The 19,606-nt window shown below is 52.3% G+C and overlaps 2 protein-coding genes across 10 annotated transcripts in view; one reads left to right on the forward strand and one right to left on the reverse strand.

Moving 5' to 3' along the window:
• The first annotated feature begins 97 nt into the window (after nucleotides 1–97).
• On the forward strand, nucleotides 98–5,570 carry PDRG1 (p53 and DNA damage regulated 1). Of its 3 annotated transcripts, XR_010751465.1 has the most exons (7): nucleotides 195–257; nucleotides 1,600–1,675; nucleotides 2,235–2,394; nucleotides 2,657–2,731; nucleotides 4,033–4,113; nucleotides 4,645–4,897; nucleotides 4,933–5,570. XR_010751465.1 is itself a non-coding variant. In XM_066384103.1 (6 exons), exons 2-6 carry the CDS (start codon nucleotides 1,661–1,663, stop codon nucleotides 4,725–4,727), a joined length of 414 nt encoding a protein of 137 aa, XP_066240200.1. In that variant the 5' UTR covers nucleotides 195–257; nucleotides 1,600–1,660; the 3' UTR covers nucleotides 4,728–5,570. The 3 variants fall into 3 exon arrangements, 2 of the variants coding, with proteins under 2 accessions (XP_066240201.1, XP_066240200.1); XM_066384103.1 differs by having other exon boundaries at nucleotides 4,645–5,570; XM_066384104.1 differs by lacking the exon at nucleotides 2,235–2,394 and having other exon boundaries at nucleotides 98–257; nucleotides 4,645–5,570.
• Nucleotides 5,571–7,458: 1,888 nt separating this feature from the next.
• Nucleotides 7,459–19,606, reverse strand: part of TTLL9 (tubulin tyrosine ligase like 9) — a 32,125-nt gene continuing 19,977 nt past the window's right edge. For 3 of the 7 annotated variants that reach the window (XM_066384121.1, XM_066384123.1, XM_066384124.1), the window contains 6 exons: nucleotides 19,099–19,186; nucleotides 16,824–16,882; nucleotides 15,743–15,939; nucleotides 14,307–14,420; nucleotides 13,255–13,379; nucleotides 11,751–12,069 (listed from right to left, as the gene is read on the reverse strand). In XM_066384121.1, coding sequence (XP_066240218.1) covers nucleotides 11,837–12,069; nucleotides 13,255–13,379; nucleotides 14,307–14,420; nucleotides 15,743–15,939; nucleotides 16,824–16,882; nucleotides 19,099–19,186 — 816 coding nt within the window. In that variant the 3' untranslated portion in view covers nucleotides 11,751–11,836. Of the gene's footprint in view, nucleotides 8,137–10,160; nucleotides 10,372–11,750; nucleotides 12,070–12,094; nucleotides 12,448–13,254; nucleotides 13,380–14,306; nucleotides 14,421–15,742; nucleotides 15,940–16,823; nucleotides 16,883–19,098; nucleotides 19,187–19,606 lie in introns of those variants that run through there. The other 4 variants (XM_066384126.1, XM_066384127.1, XM_066384122.1 and 1 more) reach the window with 3 other exon arrangements.

The raw sequence follows: 19,606 nt of genomic DNA on the forward strand, positions 1-19,606 counted from the left end.
CAAGGATAAACACCGCCTCTCGCGCTCAGCCGACGCGCATGCGTCGCAGCCTGCGCGCCGCCGTTCCTCTTTTAACTGAGCATGCGCGCTGGAAGCGCTGTCAGAGCGGCGCGTGCGCAGGCGGAGCCGCCTCGGAGCCAGAGCTCGTGGAGTCGAGTCTGGGGGGCACCATGCTGTCACCCGACGCGGAGCGGGTGCTGCAGTACCTGGTGGAAGTGGAGGAGCTTGCTGAGGCGGTGCTGGCGGACAAACGGCAGGTAGGAGCCGCGTCCGCGGCGCGGCGGCCCGGGTTCCGCGGTTGCGGCCTGGTGGTGAGGGGTGAGCGCCGTAGGGAAGTGCGCGGGGTCTGGAGTTCGGCCCCAGCACCGGCCGGCGGTGGTCTCACGGCGGTGACCACAGACATATGGCAGTTGTATGTAATGTGGGCAAAGGCTGGACACAGCGCCGCGCTTCACCCGCTTCTCCAGCACGTATCAGGGGAGCGCCCGCTCTGTGCGAGCCATCGCCTCTCTCCACCCTTCCTTTGCCCCTTTACTGTGCCCTCCGGGTCCCGAACCATTAGCCCCGGGAGGGAGAGGAGGAACAGGAAAGAGGTCTGAGGGGTCTGTGATTGCCGTGGGGTGGGGTGGGGGGACTCGGGAGGGACGTGGGACCCCAGGCATGGCGGGCCTTGTAGACCTGAACAGGGAGCTGCGGTCTGGTTCTAATGGAAGTGCCGAGTGTTTGGAGGGAGTTCAGGGAGGTGGGGAGGGGACGGACGAAGGAGGAGGTAATTGGATTTAGGCTTTAAAAAGAGCCTTCTGGCTGCTTTGTGGAGCACAGAATGTAGGAGGGCGAGGGGCCAGCCCGGGAAAGGGATGGGTTTGGACCAGGGTGGTGGTGATGGAGACAGTGGGTGGGTCAGAAATGAGAGCTGGGCTTAGTAGGTCTTGATGATGGTTACAAATAAGGGCAAGGGAGTAGGGGAAGTTAAGAATGATTTATGACTCCTCATCTTCAATTGAATGAGTGGATGGCTGGTTGGTCAGGCACTTCCTGAGAGGGGGAAGACTTGGGGAAGAGCCTATTAAACACTGCATCAAGGTGGGGGACGGAATGCATTTGCACATCAGTCCATTTTACATGGGACACTGGAAGTAATGCAGGAAGGATGCCTTGTGGTGTGTGTGTGTGTGTGTGTGTTTACAGTGACAGAGAGAGTCAGAGAGAGGGATAGATAGGGACAGACAGACAGGAACGGAGAGAGATGAGAAGCATCAATCATTAGATTTTCGTTGCAACACCCTAGTTGTTCATTGATTGCCTTCTCACATGTGCCTTGACCGTGGGGTACAGCAGACCAGGTAACCCCTTGCTTGAGCCAGCGACCATGGGTCCAAGCTGGTGAGCTTTGTTCAAACCAGATGAACCTGTGCTCAAGCTGGCGACCTCAGGGTCTCGAACCTGGGTCCTCCACATCCCAGTCTGACGCTCTATCCACTGCGCCACCACCTGGTCAGGCTCTGTGTGGTTTTAATAATAAAGAGAGGTGGGTCTGTTGGGAGGTGACAGTCTGGGGCAAGAAGTAGCTGAGTCCCCTCCTGCCCCTGTGTTTTTCAGATTGTGGACCTGGACACCAAAAGGAATCAGAACCGAGAAGGCCTGAGGGCCCTGCAGAAGGATGTCAGCCTCTCTGGTAAGTCAGGGCTTCCTCGCTACAGAGCCCAGACTGCCTGTTCAGTTTTCCTAAGGTCTTTGCCTTATCCCTAATAGAGGCAGGAGGCTACAGGTATGTGACACAGGCTGTGGCTCAGGGTTGCAGCTGCTTGTCTCCATGACAGGCCACGAGGGGCTGGCTTTTTGGTGATGGCCCTGAGAAAGTACTGGGGGTATAAAAACTGTGGTTCTGCCTTTGTGCTCTACGAGTGGATAGGACAGCATACATACGTAACTGGAGATTGTGAGAAAGCTGAAGAAGGGACAAGGCGAGGGAGGGATAGGTGTTGGAAGAGGGGACAGGGTCTTAGAGGCCAAGTGGCTGTGACAGAGTAAGCAAGGGGGGAAGGGCGTGTGATGAGGCTGGAAAGATGGGCAGAGGCCAGGCCATAATGAAGGAAAGAAGTCTGAATTTGTGTTTAAAGTGCATTGGGAGGTGACAGGCTGGGGCAAGCCTTCCGGTTTCTTCTCACCTCACCAGGGTAAAATCCAGAGTCCTGCAAGACCCCATGGAAGGCAGACCCCCTTGAACTCTCCAAATTCATCTCGACTCTCCCCATGACTCATCCTCACTGGCCCCCTTGCTGGACCTAACACCTCAAGCACATTACTGGTCTTGGCTGCAGGGCTCCCACTGTCACTTTCTTCCAGTCTGTGTCCAGATGTCACATAATCAGGGAGGCCGTCTCAGATCACCTGGTATAAATAACAAGTCCCTCGGCTTCTCTGGCGTTCTCCACCCCCCTTGCTGTGCTTTAAATTTCTCTGCAGTGCTGAGACCTGTCAGGGTCTGACAGGTGATATCTCTGCCTGTATATTCCCCCTCTTTCACTGTACTTAGCTCCATGAGTGCGGGCACTTCTGTCGTGTTCTGCTGTGTTCTCAGCATCTAAAACAATGCCTAGCAGGTAGCAGGTGCTCAGAAATAATTTGTTGAGGGAGTGACCATTTGCCATTTCAGAAGATGTGATGGTTTGCTTCGGGAACATGTTTATCAAGATGCCTCACCCTCTGACGAAGGAAATGATTGAGAAAGGTAAGGCCCCCTGGGCATGGGTCAGGGACACAGCTGCCTCCCCCACCAGCCTCTTACATAACACAGAACTGAGAGTCAGGCTTTGGGCAGCTTGATGAGAGGTGGCCGTGTTAAAGGCCGTGTTTAGACTAATGTGGGTTTCAATCCCTGCTCTGCCACTGAGTTACTTCATCATCTCTCAAGGGGGAGGGGTGCATCTGTAGCACAGTTGTTTTGAAGCTAAGAGAAGACAGTGTGTGTGCCCACATGATGCTTGTTTATGAGTGTGGAACAAGTTCGGACACAAGTAACAGAAAATGCAACAAATTGAGGCTTAAGAAAAGTTGTTTGTTTTTCTCATGTAAGAAGTTGTCGAAAGGTCAGCAATCCAGGACTGGCCCAGCCACTCAGCAGCGTCTCATGGTGGTTGTGTCGTCATTGCAGGCCTCATGTGCACATGTCAGGCTGGAGGAAAGGCAAAGGACTTTCTTCGTCTATGGCTGTCCTCCGCAGGGACTTCTGCTGACATCTCTATGGCCAGAACTAAGTCACACGGCCACCCATAGCTGCAAGGGAACCTGGCATAGTGAGCTTTTATTTCTTAAAAGAGATACTGGATTGAAATGGGGGTTGGGAGAGGGAGCCCTAGGGTCTGACACAGCCCAGGCTCTCGACAGATGTGGAAACAGCAGGTAGAGCAAGTTGGGTGACATCAGCCAGTTGCATTATTGAGTTTGGTAGCCTCTACTTCTCATAGTACAGTTTGCTATTAGGTGTAGTCTTTTAAGGTAAGATAACCTTTTCTATTCACTGAGGTTAAGTAGGTTTCACTTGAGCATTCAGCTTGCCCATGATTGTTGCCACAATCATGCTTTTCTAAAGACCCCTTGATGGACTTGGGTTTATGAACTTCCTTAGCTACCTGTTTTCCAGCCATCTTAGGGTAGGCTGGGTGTAGGTTCTTCATTTTATTCTTACAGTTTTTTCCCTAATTTCACTGTGGGTGACGTAAGATCCTGATGTCGCCTTCCCTGTGTATTGATCTGCCCCAGGTACTTTGCATAATGAAAATGGGTCAGGACTGAGAGTCAGGACTGGTCTGCTCAGCTGATCCTGGGTGCACTCAGGTTGTGGACAGGTCACATTGCTTCTCTAGCCTTTGGTTCCTTCCTCAATTAATAATCTGAAGTCCTCTTTTCCTTCCTAAATGCTAAGGGCCCTTGCTTTCAAAGGGGCTAGGGAGAGGCTGGCCTCCCTGACTCCCTTTGGGTCATTCTGTCTGTGGTTATAACCTCATCCTGTTTGCCCACCTCATTTTTCAGATCAGGATCATCTGGATAAAGAAATAGAGAAACTCCGGAAACAACTTAGAGTGAAGGTCAACCGCCTCTTGGAGGCCCAAGGTATTGGCCCAGGGGTGTGGGGGTAAGAAACCAGGAGGGGAGAGAACCATCAACATGGGCTTAGAGGCAGGGTTGGGAAGCCCCTCCCAGGTAGACAGTGGCCTGGACAGCCTGGGGGAGGCACGGCAGCTGTGGGCAGTGGCAGCGGTTGTCTCTAGCCATCCTGAGATAGAATAGACAAGGAAGTTTGTGGGTCTTCTTCCCATCACAAGTGCTTTTCCAAGCTCTAGGATGGCTTGGGGTATCCGTGGTTTGGGGACCAGGATAGCTCTGGCTCAGGCTGGATTTCTAGGTGAACCTAACTCCTCCAGGTTGGTCACAGGGGTGGCCAAAATCTGGAGGTTTCTGGGCAGCAGTCATGATACTGCAGGTTCTCGGTGACTCAGGACTGGGGGTTAATGTGTGTAGTTCAGTACGTTGCAGATGTGAGCATGAATGCAGTGTAAGCTCCCTTCCCAGGCCTGGCTGCAGGCCCAGCAGGCGGGGCAGCAGGAGGTCCGAACTCACTGACCGGTGGTCTTCTCCCCCTAGGCAAACCGGAGCTGAAGGGTTTTAACCTGAACCCCCTTAACCAGGATGAGCTTAAGGCTCTCAAGGTCATCCTGAAAGGATGAACTTCAAGAACCAAAATAGGGAACCTAAGGCCAACACCCCCACCCGCCACCCCAGGGTCATGTGTGATCCAGAACTCTCCAACCTTGAAACCTGCAGGGACAGGATCTACCCTGCAAGGCGACAGACATTGGGAATCTGGCCCGATGTCTGTCCTGAATGCCGCCTCTTTGTCTGTCCCACTCAGCTGCCCCGTGACAGCAGGAGGGAACCCTCAGCCTGCCAGTGTCTGCCGGGCCTGACCATTGGGGCTGGATGGACACAGGACCCATTGACAGGCCCTCGCAGCCCCAGTGGTGGGTGGGGACAGCGCCTGTGGGGGTAGGAGAATGACTGCGACAGACACTTCTCAACAGTGGCCTGCTGTTTAAGCGGCCTGGGCAGGAAGACGGGAGCGCAGTGGGAGCTCCGTTCCGGCATTCCTCAGCACAGCAGACAGACGTTCTCAAGCAGCGTGTGTCACAACTGGAATAGAGCTGGAGGCTCCAGGTGGTGTCTGAGCGAAGGAGAGAAGCTTGGTGCTCTGTGGCTCGCCACACCCATCTGTGGAGCAGACATACCCCTTCTCCCCGCGCTCCATCGGGGCTGTCTTTCCTGCGTGCTCCCCTTCTCCCCGCGCTCCATCGGGGCCGTCTTTCCTGCGTGCTCCCCTTCTCCCCGCGCTCCATCGGGGCCGTCTTTCCTGCGTGCTCCCAGACGGAGCCCCGAGTGGGTGCTGCATGCGTTCAGAGCCCGCTCTCGGGGGTCCTGGCCCTCAGTGGTCTTGGATCCAGCGACCGTGCTGAGGGCTGCACGGCGGCTCTCCTGTTCATTGTTGTCTCAATAAATGTAACCAATGAAATGGAGGGCAGCCTCTAGTCTTTCCCTCATATGTTCCTTGAGGGCACTCCGCTTCCGTTAGGACGCCACCTGTGCAGGGGCAGTGGTTCCTCCTTGACGTGACAGCAGGACCAGACAGGCGGCAACAACTGCCAGTCGGAGCGGGCGTGCCGTGCCCCTCGCTCCGCTCTCCTGCCGGTAGTTACGTGGGCACAAGGCTGGCATGGCAGAGCTCACGGTTTCGTCAGAGGAACTAGCAATTTGGATTTTTAACTAGCAGTTTTTTCTTTTAAATGTTGCTAACTCATTGAGAAAAATTTTAAAACTTTGGTGTTGGCCAAACAAAACACCCTGCATAAGTCAAATTTGGTTCAGAACTGTGGTGCATCCTCTTGCAATTTTTTAGTAGAAATTTCAAAAGAATAGGGAGATGGAGTTGGGAACTAAATGTCCACAGTGGACTAAAGGAATTGTTGGCCCCGGGTAGTGGGGTACCGCACAGCTATGGTCAAGAATAAGAGCTTTTGAGTACTGATTTGGAGCAAACTCCAAGATTAAGTGAGAAAAGCAAGGGGCAAGACAGGTGTCTAATAAAAGCCGGAGATTTGTACACAATCACCAATTATGTGGCTTCCTCGGAACACACTGCGTGGTTGGGGTGGAAGGTGGGACATGTTGCTGTTATATTGCATACTTTCAAATATAGGTTTAAAAGTAGAGAGTAGCAGCATTCACGCTGGTAGCTACTATCTGGTCGGACTGCCTCACTCACAATGTCTCTGTCTGAACATTGCCCCTACCTGTCTGGCAGGGTAGGTGCTAGGCCAAAAAAAAGAGCCAGTTGGATTCTGCTGGGAAGGTGGGACCCGTGCCTGGGCTCTGTGCTCGCCTCGGTCGCAGGGATAGAGGGAAATCGCCCACTCGGGAGGCAGGAGGCCCAGCGTGGCCCGGCTTCGGGCCTTCCCAAGGCTAACTGGTTCTTAAATAATTTCTGGTAGAGCTTTATCACTGACCTTTCCAACGGCAAGTTACCCTTAAATCTCTTTTCCCAGAAATAGAATTTTGCTTTAAGTTCTGTTAGATTCTGAAAGTAGGTAAAATAGTTGAGGGAAAAGAAAAAGCTAACTAGTTCACTTCTTGGATTTACCAGTATTTTCCTTCCTAAAGCCCTTCCGCTCTCTGAGCAGTCAGATTCTGTTATTTGCAGCCAAAAGAACTGTCCTGAAGAGGGAGAGGCAGAGGGAGCTGCCTGGGATCCCGCGACAGGACCCCATAGAGCAGCACGCCCGCTTGTAACTCCTACTTAACCAAGAGGAGGCGTAGGAATGTGGAAAATGCAGAAATTCTTACTTGCACCCAACTCCGTAAACCACCTCTGCCCGTCAGCCAAGACATTTTGGTTTAAAAAGCTCAGCTCCCGCCTGACCAGGCAGTGGTGCAGTGGATAGAGCGTCGGACTGGGATGCGGAGGACCCAGGTTCGAGACCCTGAGGTCGCCAGCTTGAGCGCAGGCTCATCTGGTTTGAGCAAAATCCCACCAGCTTGAACCCAAGGTCACTGGCTCCAGCAAGGGGTTACTCGGTCTGCTGAAGGCCCGCGGTCAAGGCACATGTGAGAAAGCAATCAATAAACAACTAAGGTTTTGCAACATGCAATGAAAACTGATTGATGCTTCTCATCTCTCTCCGTTCCTGTCTGTCTGTCCCTGTCTATCCCTCTCTCTGACTCACTTTCTGGCTCTGTAAAAAAATAAAAAAATAAAAAACTCAGCTCCCAACTTCAAGCAGGAAGGCCCAGAGAGGCACCTGTGTCACCCAGATGATTTACACCAGCACACCTTTGTGGGGACTCTTCCTAAGCCGCTCTGCCTTCCTGGTCCATGTCCATCTGAGAAATGGGGATTCTCTGGCCTGCTGGCTTTCAGCTGGTCAGCGGAGCTCCGTGGCTTCCCCGGACATGCACGGTCAGGGTATTACCAGGAGGGGAAGACCCACAGGGCTCAGCCCTCCAAACCCCCAATAAACATAATCTAGTAACTGCTTGCTTTGCAAGCACAGCTTAAGACAAGTTCCCCAGCCCATGAATCCTTGCTCTTGGACGCCTCTGAGTACTAACCTCCTGAGAGACATCAGAGGGTCAAAGCCAGAAGGGTGTGGCTGCAGCCGATAGCACCCTGAGCCAGGCCCCTTGCCCAGTAACTGCGAGTAGACCTGTGCTCATTTATTGGACATGATCTCTCTGGGGTAGAACTTGCTGAGTTTTTCTCTTTGGGCCTGTCCACCAAGCCAGCTGGCAGGGTTAACACCCATCCAGTCCGGGGAACTGGCTGTCTCCTGGTGCAGAGATGCCCAGGGGTGGGGTGGGGGAGTTCAGGGGCCCTGCAAGCCGCAAAGGGCGCTGTGGCCCAGCCAGAGGGAGGGAGGCAGGCGCTCTGAGGTACTGCTGTGCTGAGTAGAGAGGGCAGGGGACGGGCTGGCATGTCACCTCCCAGAGTCTCTTTCCCAGTGGCTGGGTGCTAGCTGGACACTTTCTTCTGGCCTTGAAGGTTGGAGAACAGCTGCTTCAGCTGCTCTTTTCGGTCATTGACGCAACCTGGAAGGGAAGCGGAGCGTTGGCTGGGCGGGCCTGTCCTTAGAAAGGGCGTTCTGGGGTGTGGAGCGGCCTGTGCCTCCACTCCCTGGTGGGAGCAGGGGACAGCAGCGGTGTGACCGTGACCACTGACAGCTTAGGTTTATGTACTGCACTGCGTGGCCCTGAGGCCGGTCATTGTCCCTCTGGCATCAGCTTTCTTGTCTGTAAACCAGGTGCCTGCCTATGGGCTACATGCAGGGATCACCAGAGGGCGGCCGCGTTCACTGGGGACTCACCACAGGCACTGCTTCCAGTGTGAACGCGGCAGTTCAAGCTCTCACCGGGAATGATGTGTAGAGGAGAAAACCAAGGTTCAGAGAGGCTAAGTGATTCGCTCTAAATCACACAGTAAGTAGCAGATCTGGGGTTTGAACCCAAACTAATCTAGCTCTAGAGGCCAAGTTTTTAGCCACTGCCCCACACTGCGTTCCTCCTGGCTCTACTCAGAGAATGGGCATTTAAAGCTAGGAATGGGCACACCGCCCAGGACCTAACAGGTGAAATGCTAGCTTTCTTCCCTCATCCAACCCGTGTGTCGGGCACAAATGGCGAAGGGATGAGTCCCCCACACGCGGTCCCTGCTGTCATGGAAGTGTGTCCCAGGCAGGCCACACCGAGAGGCCAACATGTGCTTCGCAGACCATCCCCTTCCGGCACGTTCCTGTTTGCTCTCAGAGCTGACCCTGGAAGCAACTCCACGGCCGTTTACTCTGTGCCAGGCACGCCGACGGCACTCACGAATGCTGCGGAGTGACTGAATCCACACGGCCACACTACTGACCCGGGGGTGTCGGCCATGTTTCTTAGCAGCCCAGAGCCCCATTCCTGACTCCTGGGCGCGCACCCGTCATCTTGGCTGCACTGAGCTAAGAGCCCACTCTGCACCCCCAGGTTCCGTGGAACCCTTGCCTTAACGTAGCTGGCTCATTCCTAACCCCCAAATCTTCGTGTCCACGCAGATCTCTTCTTGCAGTTCTAGGTCATCTCTTGTTTATCTGCCGATCTTTCCAGCAGGAGACCCCTAGGCACACCCCTAACCCATTCCATCATCCTCTTCCCACCCCCGGCCAGCCCTCCTGTACTGAGACATGCCACTGGACACTTGGAAATTATCCTAGAGACTTCTCAAGCAGTGGCTGTCAGGGTCACCTGGGAGATTTAAAAACGACCAATGTCCAGACCAACCGCATCCTTATCTCCAGCAGACAACAGTCTGTTTTAAAGCTCCTGTGTGATTCCAATATGCAGCCAAGGTGGCGAGCACTGGTCTGGATCTTCGCCACTCAAACAGGGTCCAGAGACCAACAGCATCAATAGCTGAGGTGGCTTGTCAGCAAAGAGCTGCGACAACCCCTCGCTTTCCTATGTGGGCACCTCTCTGCAAGGTGACTGCGCTTCCTCCCAACAGGTGGACGAGTCTGTTTTCTTGCTCCGAGAATCTGGGCTGGACTAGCTTTAATTAATGGATTGCGGCAGAATGACATTGTGTGACCTCTAAGCCCAGACTGCAAGAGGCTTTGCTGCGTCTTCTCTTGCCTTCCTGTCACCCTGGGGCTGCCACCCTGGAGGACGACTGGCCACCTACAGAGAGAGCCCCAGCTGACAATCAGCATCAACCACCACACGGGTCAGTGAGGCCATCCCAGGCCATCAGATCTCAGTAAATCAGGTGCCTGCAGCCCTGTAAGTGACTCTAGGTGACACCTGAAGAATGCATAGCTCTTAAGAGACTTGTTTTAAGCTGTGAGGTTTGGGGAAGGTTTGTTACACAGTAACAGTTAACCAATAGGGCATCATCCAGGAGCTTGTCAGATATGCAGAATGTAGGCTCTGCTCCAGACCTACTGAATCATAATCTTCATTTTGACCAGATTTCCGGGTGATTGTGTGCACAGCTTGAAAGCACTATGTAGTCATCCTCCAACACCATGTGGCAGGCCCCAGGGACGTGCTATGGAAAAGCCATTCAGCGACCTCCTCTCCTTTGCCTTCCTCAAGGCAAACTCCTCAACACCCCAGGCTTTCTCACAGCTTGGGTGGCCCTATGAACCAGTTCTGATGGATAAGATGTCCCTGGGAGGGCTTCCCTTCTGGAATAAACAGCCAAGGCTTGAAGGAAAAGCTTCAGTCCTTCGGCCTTCCTCCTTTCTTTCTGCCTGGGACCAGGACGTAATGTCTGGAGTTGGAGCAGCCATTCTGCAACCGTGACACAACAAGCACGAGCACCCAGGCCACCAGCTAAGTGTGGCAAAGCAAAAAGAGAAAGAGCTGGGTCCCTGGGGACACCACATTGCCATAGCGTCACCCTGGACCGCCACCCCCCCCCCCCCGACTTCCTGTGGCTTGAAACACATTAGTCCCTCTCCGGCTATTAGTTGGCTTTTTTTGCTGCTTGCAGCCAAGCCCAATCCTAAATCATACCAAACGCTAGAAAAGATTTAAAACCTTCTTTTCATCAAACAGCAACAACAGCATTCCCTCTCCCTCCTGGAAGCACACCAGGGCCAGTCCCTCCCTCCTCTTCTTCCCCCACAGGCGCGAGTCTCCTGAACTCTAAGGGACCTTATGAGACTTGCAACCAGGGGACCAGTGGGCAGCGGCAGCTCGTCCTGGGCTACACCCCCAAACCTACCCCCAAAGCCCCTTTGCTCTGACTCTCCAGTGAGCTGACAGCAGCTTGCCTGGGCTCACTTCCCCCCCCCCCCCCCAGGAGGTTTCTAGAGGCCAGAGCAGCCCCGCCTGGCTTCTCCCGTCTCTGCTTCTAGCCTAAGCCCTTCCTTGTTGCACCGTCCCCGCCTTTAATAAATGTACTTTCAATAAAAAAAAAAGATACCACAAACAACATTTTAAAAGCACATTACGCCCTGGCCGGTTGGCTCAGCGGTAGAGCGTCGGCCTGGCGTGCAGGGGACCCGGGTTCGATTCCCGGCCAGGGCACACAGGAGAAGCGCCTATTTGCTTCTCCACACCCCCCCCCCTCCTCTCTGTCTCTCTCTTTCCCTCCCACAGCCAAGGCTCCATTGGAGCAAAGATGGCCCGGGCGCTGGGGATGGCTCCTTGGCCTCTGCCCCAGGCGCTAGAGTGGCTCTGGTCCTGGCAGAGCAACGCCCCGGAGGGGCAGAGCATCGCCTCCTGGTGGGCAGAGCGTCGCCCCTGGTGGGCGTGCTGGGTGGATCCCGGTCGGGCGCATGCGGGAGTCTGTCTGACTGTCTCTCCCCGTTTCCAGCTTCGGGAAAAAAAAAAAAAAAAGCACATTACAAACTAAGTAAAATGTATACAATGAGCTTGACAGAGAAGTAATATCCTCGACATATTAATATCCAAGGCCTTTATACATTTAGAAAAATGTAATCCCCCCTCTGAAAAATAGATTGAGGAGGGACAGCTAACAAAAGAATTGCAAATTAAAAAATCCAACACCTCTCCAGGAATCAAGTGAATTACAAGTTACAAGTTGGTAAACTTTTTTTTTTTTTTTTTAATTCAGAGCTGGCAAATTTGTGTAATCTTTCTAGAAAGCATTTTGGCTGTAATAAGTTCACCTCTCTGACCCAGGGATTATATTTCTAGGAACCTTTCCTAAAGAAACAGATTTTTCTGTTGAGCTTTATGTGAACAAAAGGTTTGTCGTGGCATTATTTATAAAAGTAAAAAATTGAAGTCATGCCATGTGCTCAATTATAAGAAATTGGTTCAGCAAGCCTGGCGTCAGTCCAAGCTGGAATCTCTGTAGCTGTACGGTAATTTTGTTCCTCACTGTGCTCAGGGAGAGAAGAGCCTTGCAGTCAAGCATTCGGGTGTGGGAGTCAGACACATTGGAATTCAAGTCCCGGCTCACCGCTTGGAGCCCAGACCTCAAGCACGTTGCGTAACATCTGGAGACCGTTTCCTCATCTGTAAAATGATAATAAAATCTGCCTAGAGATGTAATGAGATCATGTACGTAAGATATTTAGTCTAGGCCTGACAAGTGTTTCCAAAAGAGAGGCTCTTACTGACGTGGTTGAATGAGGCGGAAAATGCCATGTGGAGAAGTGGGACTCAAACTCCAGCCCTGCCCTGGCTGGTTGGCTCAGTGGTAGGCTGCTCTGGCCTCTAGAAACCTACGGGAGGGAAGTGAGCCCAGGCAGGCTGCTGACAGCTCGCTGAAGAGTCAGAGAAAAGGGGCTTTGGGGGTAGGTTTGGGGGTGTAGCCCAGGACAAGCTGCTGCTGCCCACTGGTCCCCTGGTTGCAAGTCTCATAAGGTCCCTTAGAGTTCAGGAGACTCGCACCTGTGGGGGAAGAATGTCCTAAGTTCAATTACTGGTCAGGGCACAGAGGAGAAGCAGCCATCTGCTTCTCCACCCCTCCCCCTCTTGCTTCTCTCTTTCTCTTCTCATTGCCTCCTGTAGCCATGGCTCAATTAGAGCAAACCGGCCCCGGGTGCTGAGCATGGCTCCATCAGGCGCTAAAAACTGGCTCTGGAGCAAGGGCCCCAGATGGGCAGAGCATCGCCCCCTAGTGGGCTTGCCGGGTGGATCCCTGTCTAAGCACGTGCCTCCCCTCCTCTCACTAAAAACAAAACAACAACAACAAAAACCCTCCGGCCCTATGCCAATTCTGTAAAAGAAAAAATCTGCATATATGCATCTTTTAAAAGCTGGAAGGAAATACACCAGATTGTTAAAGATGGTTATGTCTGGATGGTTTTTTATTTCCTTCTTTAGTTTTCAAATATTCTACAATAAGTGTGAATAATTTTTATAATCAAAGAAAATTTGCAGTTTTTTAAACACCAAGTTTAAAATCAAGTGAAGTGCTTAATTTCTCTTAAGCGAGAGTGTGAGTTTTGTTGTTGCTTGTCTTCCTAAGACTTTTGAAACCTACGTCCTGACAGATAAATAAAGCCTCTCACTATGTGTCAGACAATGTTCTAGGCACATACTGAGATAGAAACTAATCCCCATTTTACAGACGAGGAGCAAAGAAGTTGAGTCCTTGGCCTGAGGTCATACAGCCGTGCCAACTTACCAGTCCTAGCCGACCTGGCACCTCCCGTGACACATCCCCAGTGCCCGCTCCCCACCTGCCCCACCTACCGAGGTGTGTGTTGGTCACGAAGCTCCCCGCCTCTGACAGGTCGAGAAAGCCCTCTTCTCTGCTGACCGGGCCATCGTTCCACATGAGATCAAAGCCGCCCACTCGCTTCTCCCTTCCCGTGAGCCTGCACAGGCAGGGGACACAAAGGGTTCAAGACCGTGCTCCCTGTGGGGCCCAATCAGGTTCCCACGCTGTCAGAATTCCGTCCTTTGTCCACCATTCACTGGCTGTTTCCCAGAGGCCCACACAGGTCTCAGAGGGTCTCCCCCATTTTTGTCCCTTGGCTCCAACACTGGCCCTAAGTACTTCTGCACTGTGGATTAAACTCTGCTGTTTTCCCCGGACCATAAACTCCATGAAGGCAGGGACAGGGTCTGTCCCGTCCTTTACTGTGTCCTCAATGTGTGGCACAGTGTTTGTTGAATGAATAAGCGGACACCTGAGGTTCCCCTTGCTTAGCATCCGTTTCACGTTCCTTCAGCCTGAGGGAGCCTCTGTGTTTCCTTCGAGAACATCCTCCCTCTCTCGCTGGGGGGTGGGCACAAGACCGAGACCTGGTCAATCAGAGTCACAGTGATTGGTTCAGAGATGAGAGTGTGGCCCAACCGTGAGCAATGAGAGTCAGCCCTCACACTCTTGCTAGAATAACTGAGAAACTGCTGAGAGAGAGGAAAGAGAGAAGGGGTGAGGGAGACAATGGGAAGGAGGGAGAAACAGACCAACACAGACTGAAGTCAGACCCTGGATTTTTCCATGATATACACATTGCAATAACAATATATAGTCTCCTATTGAGCTCTTCCTGTAGCTAGGTGCTTGTCAATAAATCATCTCGGTGACTTAACCTAACAATCCTGAGAGGTAGATACAGGTTCCCATTTACAGATGAGGAAACAGGCTCAGAGGCAAAGGGACTGGTCCAGGACCCCACAGTCAGGCCAGTGTCTCTGAGGGCTGCTCTGGTCCCGAGGTTCTGAGCTCTATCCCTCCCTCGGTGGGGGCCCCCACTGTCCTGTCCAGGGGGCATGAGCGAGCCCCCACACACACACACCTGGCTTCCATATCCACGACGTGCAGTGTGTCTTCCAGGAGACAGCTCTTGAGCTCATAGTCCTCCGGGCTGCTGGCTGTCAGCGACGGGGAGGCGTTGACCTCCAGAAGCCATCTGGGAAAGAAGGGGTGTGGGCCTTAGGGTTACCTGACCCCGGGGGCCCCTGGGATTTCACTCAGAGGCTAGATAGGTGGGATGCCTGGGCCCCAACCAGAGCCATTCTCTCCGCTTTCCATTAGAGGAAAGGTTTTGGTGGCTAAAACTTTTCAAAACCGATTGTCACAAATTTGATACCCCCACAGGGGCCAGGCTGCAGTGAACCGGAAAGAGCATTCCACATCTAAAGGACGGGCGATGGCCGGCTCCAGCGAGGCTTGTCCCGCGGGAGTGTAAACCCAGAACTGCTACATCATCCGAGCTTTCCAGAAAAGCCAGAAACGCAGAGTTTTCTGTGAACACCCCAAGATTTAGAGACTGTCACTGAATTTCAATGAAAAAGAAACAAAAAACATTCTGAAGTCCAAATTCAAAGTGTCGGCAGGCCAAAAGCTACCCAAGGGCCTTCAGCTCACAACCTCTTGTTTTGTGCAGGCCGATCGTTTACAGCCAGGGCCCAGGGCACAGAGGGGAGGGCACGCCCAGCAGGTCAGTGGGAGACTCGGGTCCCACTTCTCACTATGTGCTGCCTCCTCCAAGCTGTGTCCCCCATCGGTGTCCACTCTACTGCCCATGGCCGCATCTCAGCCCAGGGGGCAAAGGGGAGAGACCCGCTGGTACAGAACCGAACCCCATTTCTCTTAAACCTGGGCCCGACTTCAATCTTGCTCTGTGACTCCTACTCCTAGCTCAGAGATCCCTCAACACCACACAGTGACCCCGGGGAAGGGCTGGGTCCAGGGGCCATGGTGCTGGCAGAGGAGTGGCCCAGCCCGGGAACTATGACTCTGGGCCTGGCTCTGCCCTTGACTTACTGTGTGACCTTGAGCCCCCAGAACAACCCCACTGGCATCACAGAAGGGCCATTGCTGTGGTCCCTGCCATCTCAGCTTTGTTCTACGCGTCCGCTCAACCTCATAGACCCTGGCGCAGTGCACCAAATTCCCGAGAGAGCTCAGCATGGTGACAGTTCTCCCCTACACGGCACTAAGCATCCCGAAAGCGCCGAGGCTGGACTCTTCTTGCCTGGCACCAGCGGGAGTGGATCCCTGACTCGGGAGATATTCAGCCAAGGCCTCAGTGCCAGGCATGGGGCTCAGAGCCCTCGACAGTACCTCCTTCATTCCTCATAACTGTCCTACTGGCACAGCCACCATTTTACAGATGGGCAGACTGAGACGACAGAAAGTGTGCCCAACGAAGTGGCAGAGCTGAACCCAAAGGCAGAGTCGGGTGCAGAGTCGCCCTGGCTCTCCGGGGCCCCTGGGCCGGCCACTTACGGCTTGAGGTCCTGGTCTACGAGGATGTCATAGCCATACAGCTCGAAGCAGTGCTTGTCACTGATGATCACCTTCTGCACGCTCTGCAGGCTCTTGATGAAGATGTTGTCCATGTCGCTGAAGAGCGTCTCCACCGCCTCTGGCCCATGCTTGGACGCCAGGTACTGTCGGAAGCGCTGCAGCATCCATTTGCAGCCCTGGGACCCAGGCACCCGTGTTGGGAGAGGGAGTGTGGGTTAGCCAGGACCTGGCCTGCCGGGACCCTCCAACAATCACCATCAACCCGGGCCTCAGGCTCGGAAAGAGGCATCCATCCCTGAGTCTGTGATTAGGAGAACCCCACGTGTGTCCCTCCCCTTTGCAGAAAGACTCTGCAAGCGCAAGGGAAGTGCTCGACCAGAGTGCGTGCGCCTCTCTTTCTAGAGCATAGCCTGCGCCCCACAACCCCAGAAGTCCTCGCCCAAACGCCCTGCGCAGGCCTCTCCCCTGGGCCTGCCTCCTTGAAGAGCACTGCCCCTGTGTGCATCCCAAGCCCAAGGAGTGATCAACTGCCATTTGCGGTAGGGCTAGGGGGCATGCAGGAGGCCCCCGCTGTGCGGGTGTGAGCTGGGGACCAGCTCTCCCTGTGCATCTCTGTTCTGGCTTTAACTCTAAGAAGTCCAAGAGTTCTAAATTTGATCCTGGCCTTGCAGGTTATTAGATAGAAGATGAGATACAGAGATAGATAGATGATAGATGATAGATAGATAGATAGATAGATAGATAGATAGATAGAGGATAGATAGATAAGGATAGATAGATGATAGAGAGGTAGTTAGATGATAAAGACATATCTGTCAATGCAGGAAACACTTTTTGTTAGAGGATGTGTTACTTTGATGAATAACTTAAATATCCAGACACGATGCATAGGCCTCCATTTGTACTTTTGCCCTGGGCCCAGCAAATGGGAAGGGTGGGCCTGAACTCACTGTGAGTAATGAGCCCAATGCAGGCCTACCCCGGCTCTCTGGCACTCTAACTTGCCACCCCAGCCAGTCCCAGAAGCTGTACCTGGATGGCAGACGCCCAGCTTGCTCACCTTCTCTGGGTGGTAGTCGGGGGACAACTTTTGCACAGCGACATTGGTGAGGTGAACATCTGGCAGAGGTTGGTGGTCAAGGACCGGTGTAGACAAGAAGGGTGAGTCCTGCTCCCAGGAACCAAACTAAGACCCTTCCTCAGGAATTGATGGGGAAGGCTACAAAACAGCCCAGAGGTCACATGTGTGGGCTTCAGAGTCAGATGGGCCAGGTTTCAAATTCTGCCTACATGTTTCCTGGCTGTGGGCACCTGGAAACATGTGAGCAAGTCACTTAACCTCTCTGAGCCTATTTCTCCCCCTCTTAAACGGGAGTACATAATAGTACATTGGCCTCATAGAGTTATTTGAAAGTTCAGATACCATTCTGTATAGCACCTCTCATAGTGCCTGGCATAGCTGATATTACATTATGATTTTTCAGCTCAAAAGGAGAACATTTTCTAACAAGTAGAGAGACTAAATATCAGCCATCTCAGGACATTCCAAGCCCTCTGTCACTAGTGGGGTTCAGGCTGGGTGGTCACCTTGTAAGTATATTGGAAAAATGATCCAGCCTTGGGGTGGGGTCAAAATGGCCTTTGAGGTCCCCACTCTGAGCGTCTGCCTTTTGCTGTCATCACCATCGTGACCCCAGTGAGATCCACAACACTGTAACTTACAGAGCATGGTCCCGTCTTCTCACTTGTTCCCCAAATTATTCCCATCTCAAAGAAGAGACCTTTGAGGCTCACAGAGGTTAAGGAACAGCCATTCAGAATACCACTTCATTCAACAACCATGGCTAAGGAGGTTGAGTCCTCCCAAACCCCACGAAATGACCATAAGGTGTGACCCTCTCCGGGACTTACTGAGACAGCTCACATACAGGGAAACAGGGGCTCTCAGTCACTAACCTTAGTCTAATTCTACTGAAACATAGGTTGCTCCATGTTTGTAGCATGTTGAACTGGGGAAGGTGGCTTCCACCTCTAGAGAGAGGTGAGTATCCTTTTTGGGATCCTAAAATGTCTTCGTTAAGAGATTTCCAAAGGCTTCCCCCCACACACATTTGACTGAGAGTTTTTCTAGTCTTAATTTTAAAAGAATAAGCACATAACAAACCACAAAATGAATGGATAAATAAAATGTGTTACATCCATAGAAGGAATGTTACTTGCCAATAAAGAGAAATGAAGTACTGACAAGTGCTACAACACGAATGAATACTGAAAACGGTAAGCTAAGTGAGCTAAACGAAAAGTTAGACACCAAAGACCCTATACTGTATGAATCCATTCACACTGTATATCCAGAATCCGCAGTAGAGAAACAGGAAGTGTCTGCTCAGGGCTAAGAGCAGGGGCGGGGCTGCTGGCGGGGAGGAAATGGGAAATGACAGCTACCGAGTACAGGGTTTCTTTTCAGGGTGATGAAAATGTCCTAAAATGGACAGTGGTGATGGTTGTGCAAATATGATAAAAATCATTGGGTTGTATGCTTTTACGGGGTGGATTGAGTGCTATGTGAATACAGCTCAAAAAAGCTGTTACTAAAAATAGGAAAACAGGAGGTTCAGGCAAAGTGAGTTGCTGGCTCAATGGTTCAAGCAAGTTGGCTCTGGGCCCTGAGGATGGCTCCATGGCCTCCGCCTCAGGCGCTAAAAAGAGCTCGGTTGCTGAGCAACAGAGCAATGCCCTAGATGGGCAGAGCATTGCCCCCTAATGGTCTTGCCAGGTGGGTCCTGGTCAGGGTACATGCAAGAGTCTGTCTCTCTACCTCCCCTCCTCTCACTGAATAAAAAAAAAATGCATATAAGGAAAATACAGATATAATGTTTACTGAAAAACAACAAAAAACTGTACAAACCTGGGAGAATATGCATCACAATCATAAGCAGTGATCTCTAGAAAACGTGGCTAGACAACATTTTCTTTTCTTTTTTGTATATTTCTGCACTTTCTGACTTACCTTTAAAGAGCTATAGTATTTTTATTATGAAAGCTATATTCTTTAAATGGCCTAATTTTTATTATCAAAGTAGTGCAAAGCGATTGTAAAAACAATTCGTCATGAAAGGAAATGCGCAAAGTTGAAAACAAATGTTTCCTGACCTGATGCTAATCGCCCGCCGTTTTCAGAGTTGAGAGATAGGGACTATCTTTCATACTTCCTTCTAAACAGAAACTTCCTTAAAAGCAAAAACGGGGTTACCAACACACCACTTCTAGATCTTGTTTTTCACATGATAGTCTTAATAGAGTTCTTCCCATGACAACCAATCAACCCAGGATACACTGGTCGTCGATGCTGCTGAGGGTGAAGCGGGTGTTGGAGAAGCGGGCGAAGCCGTCCCGGTACAGCCAGGCCCGCAGGGGGATGTACTGTCACGGAGGTGGGACCAAGGAAGAGAAGGGGGGGGAATAAGTGCTCGGGCTTTCACCCCTCCTGCATTTTGCTCCTGCTGTTCCCTCTACCTGGCATGCCCTTCCTTCTTTCCCACATCAGCCTTTAAGAATCTGCTCAAACATCATCCTCCTTTGATTCTTCCCCCTCCCTCCTCAGGGTGAGGGTGGGGGCAAGATGCGGAAGAAAACAAAATTAATGGGCTTCTTCTCCGCTCACCCCCACTTCAGGGTGTATCCACAGTTCCCAGTAGACAGTGGGTGGACCTGCCTCCTTGGGCCCAGCAAAGAGTAGTGTCCCATGAAGGTTTCAATGTTTGTTGAACAAAGAATGAATAAATGGGTGGAAGGAGCCCAGCACCTCCCTGGCTGAGAGACTAGGTTCTGGGGCTAGGCTGC

Source organism: Saccopteryx leptura, chromosome 5 (genome assembly GCF_036850995.1).
Source record: "Saccopteryx leptura isolate mSacLep1 chromosome 5, mSacLep1_pri_phased_curated, whole genome shotgun sequence".
Taxonomy (NCBI): Eukaryota; Metazoa; Chordata; class Mammalia; order Chiroptera; family Emballonuridae; genus Saccopteryx; species Saccopteryx leptura.

What these genes read in the sequence shown, in the direction of transcription:
- PDRG1 (XM_066384103.1), top strand. An exon ending in AGGCCGTCTCAGATCACCTG is followed by an intron (nt 2,395 to 2,656) that starts GTATAAATAACA and finishes TTGCCATTTCAG; the next exon opens with AAGATGTGATGGTTTGCTTC. An exon ending in GAAGGAAATGATTGAGAAAG is followed by an intron (nt 2,732 to 4,032) that starts GTAAGGCCCCCT and finishes CTCATTTTTCAG; the next exon opens with ATCAGGATCATCTGGATAAA.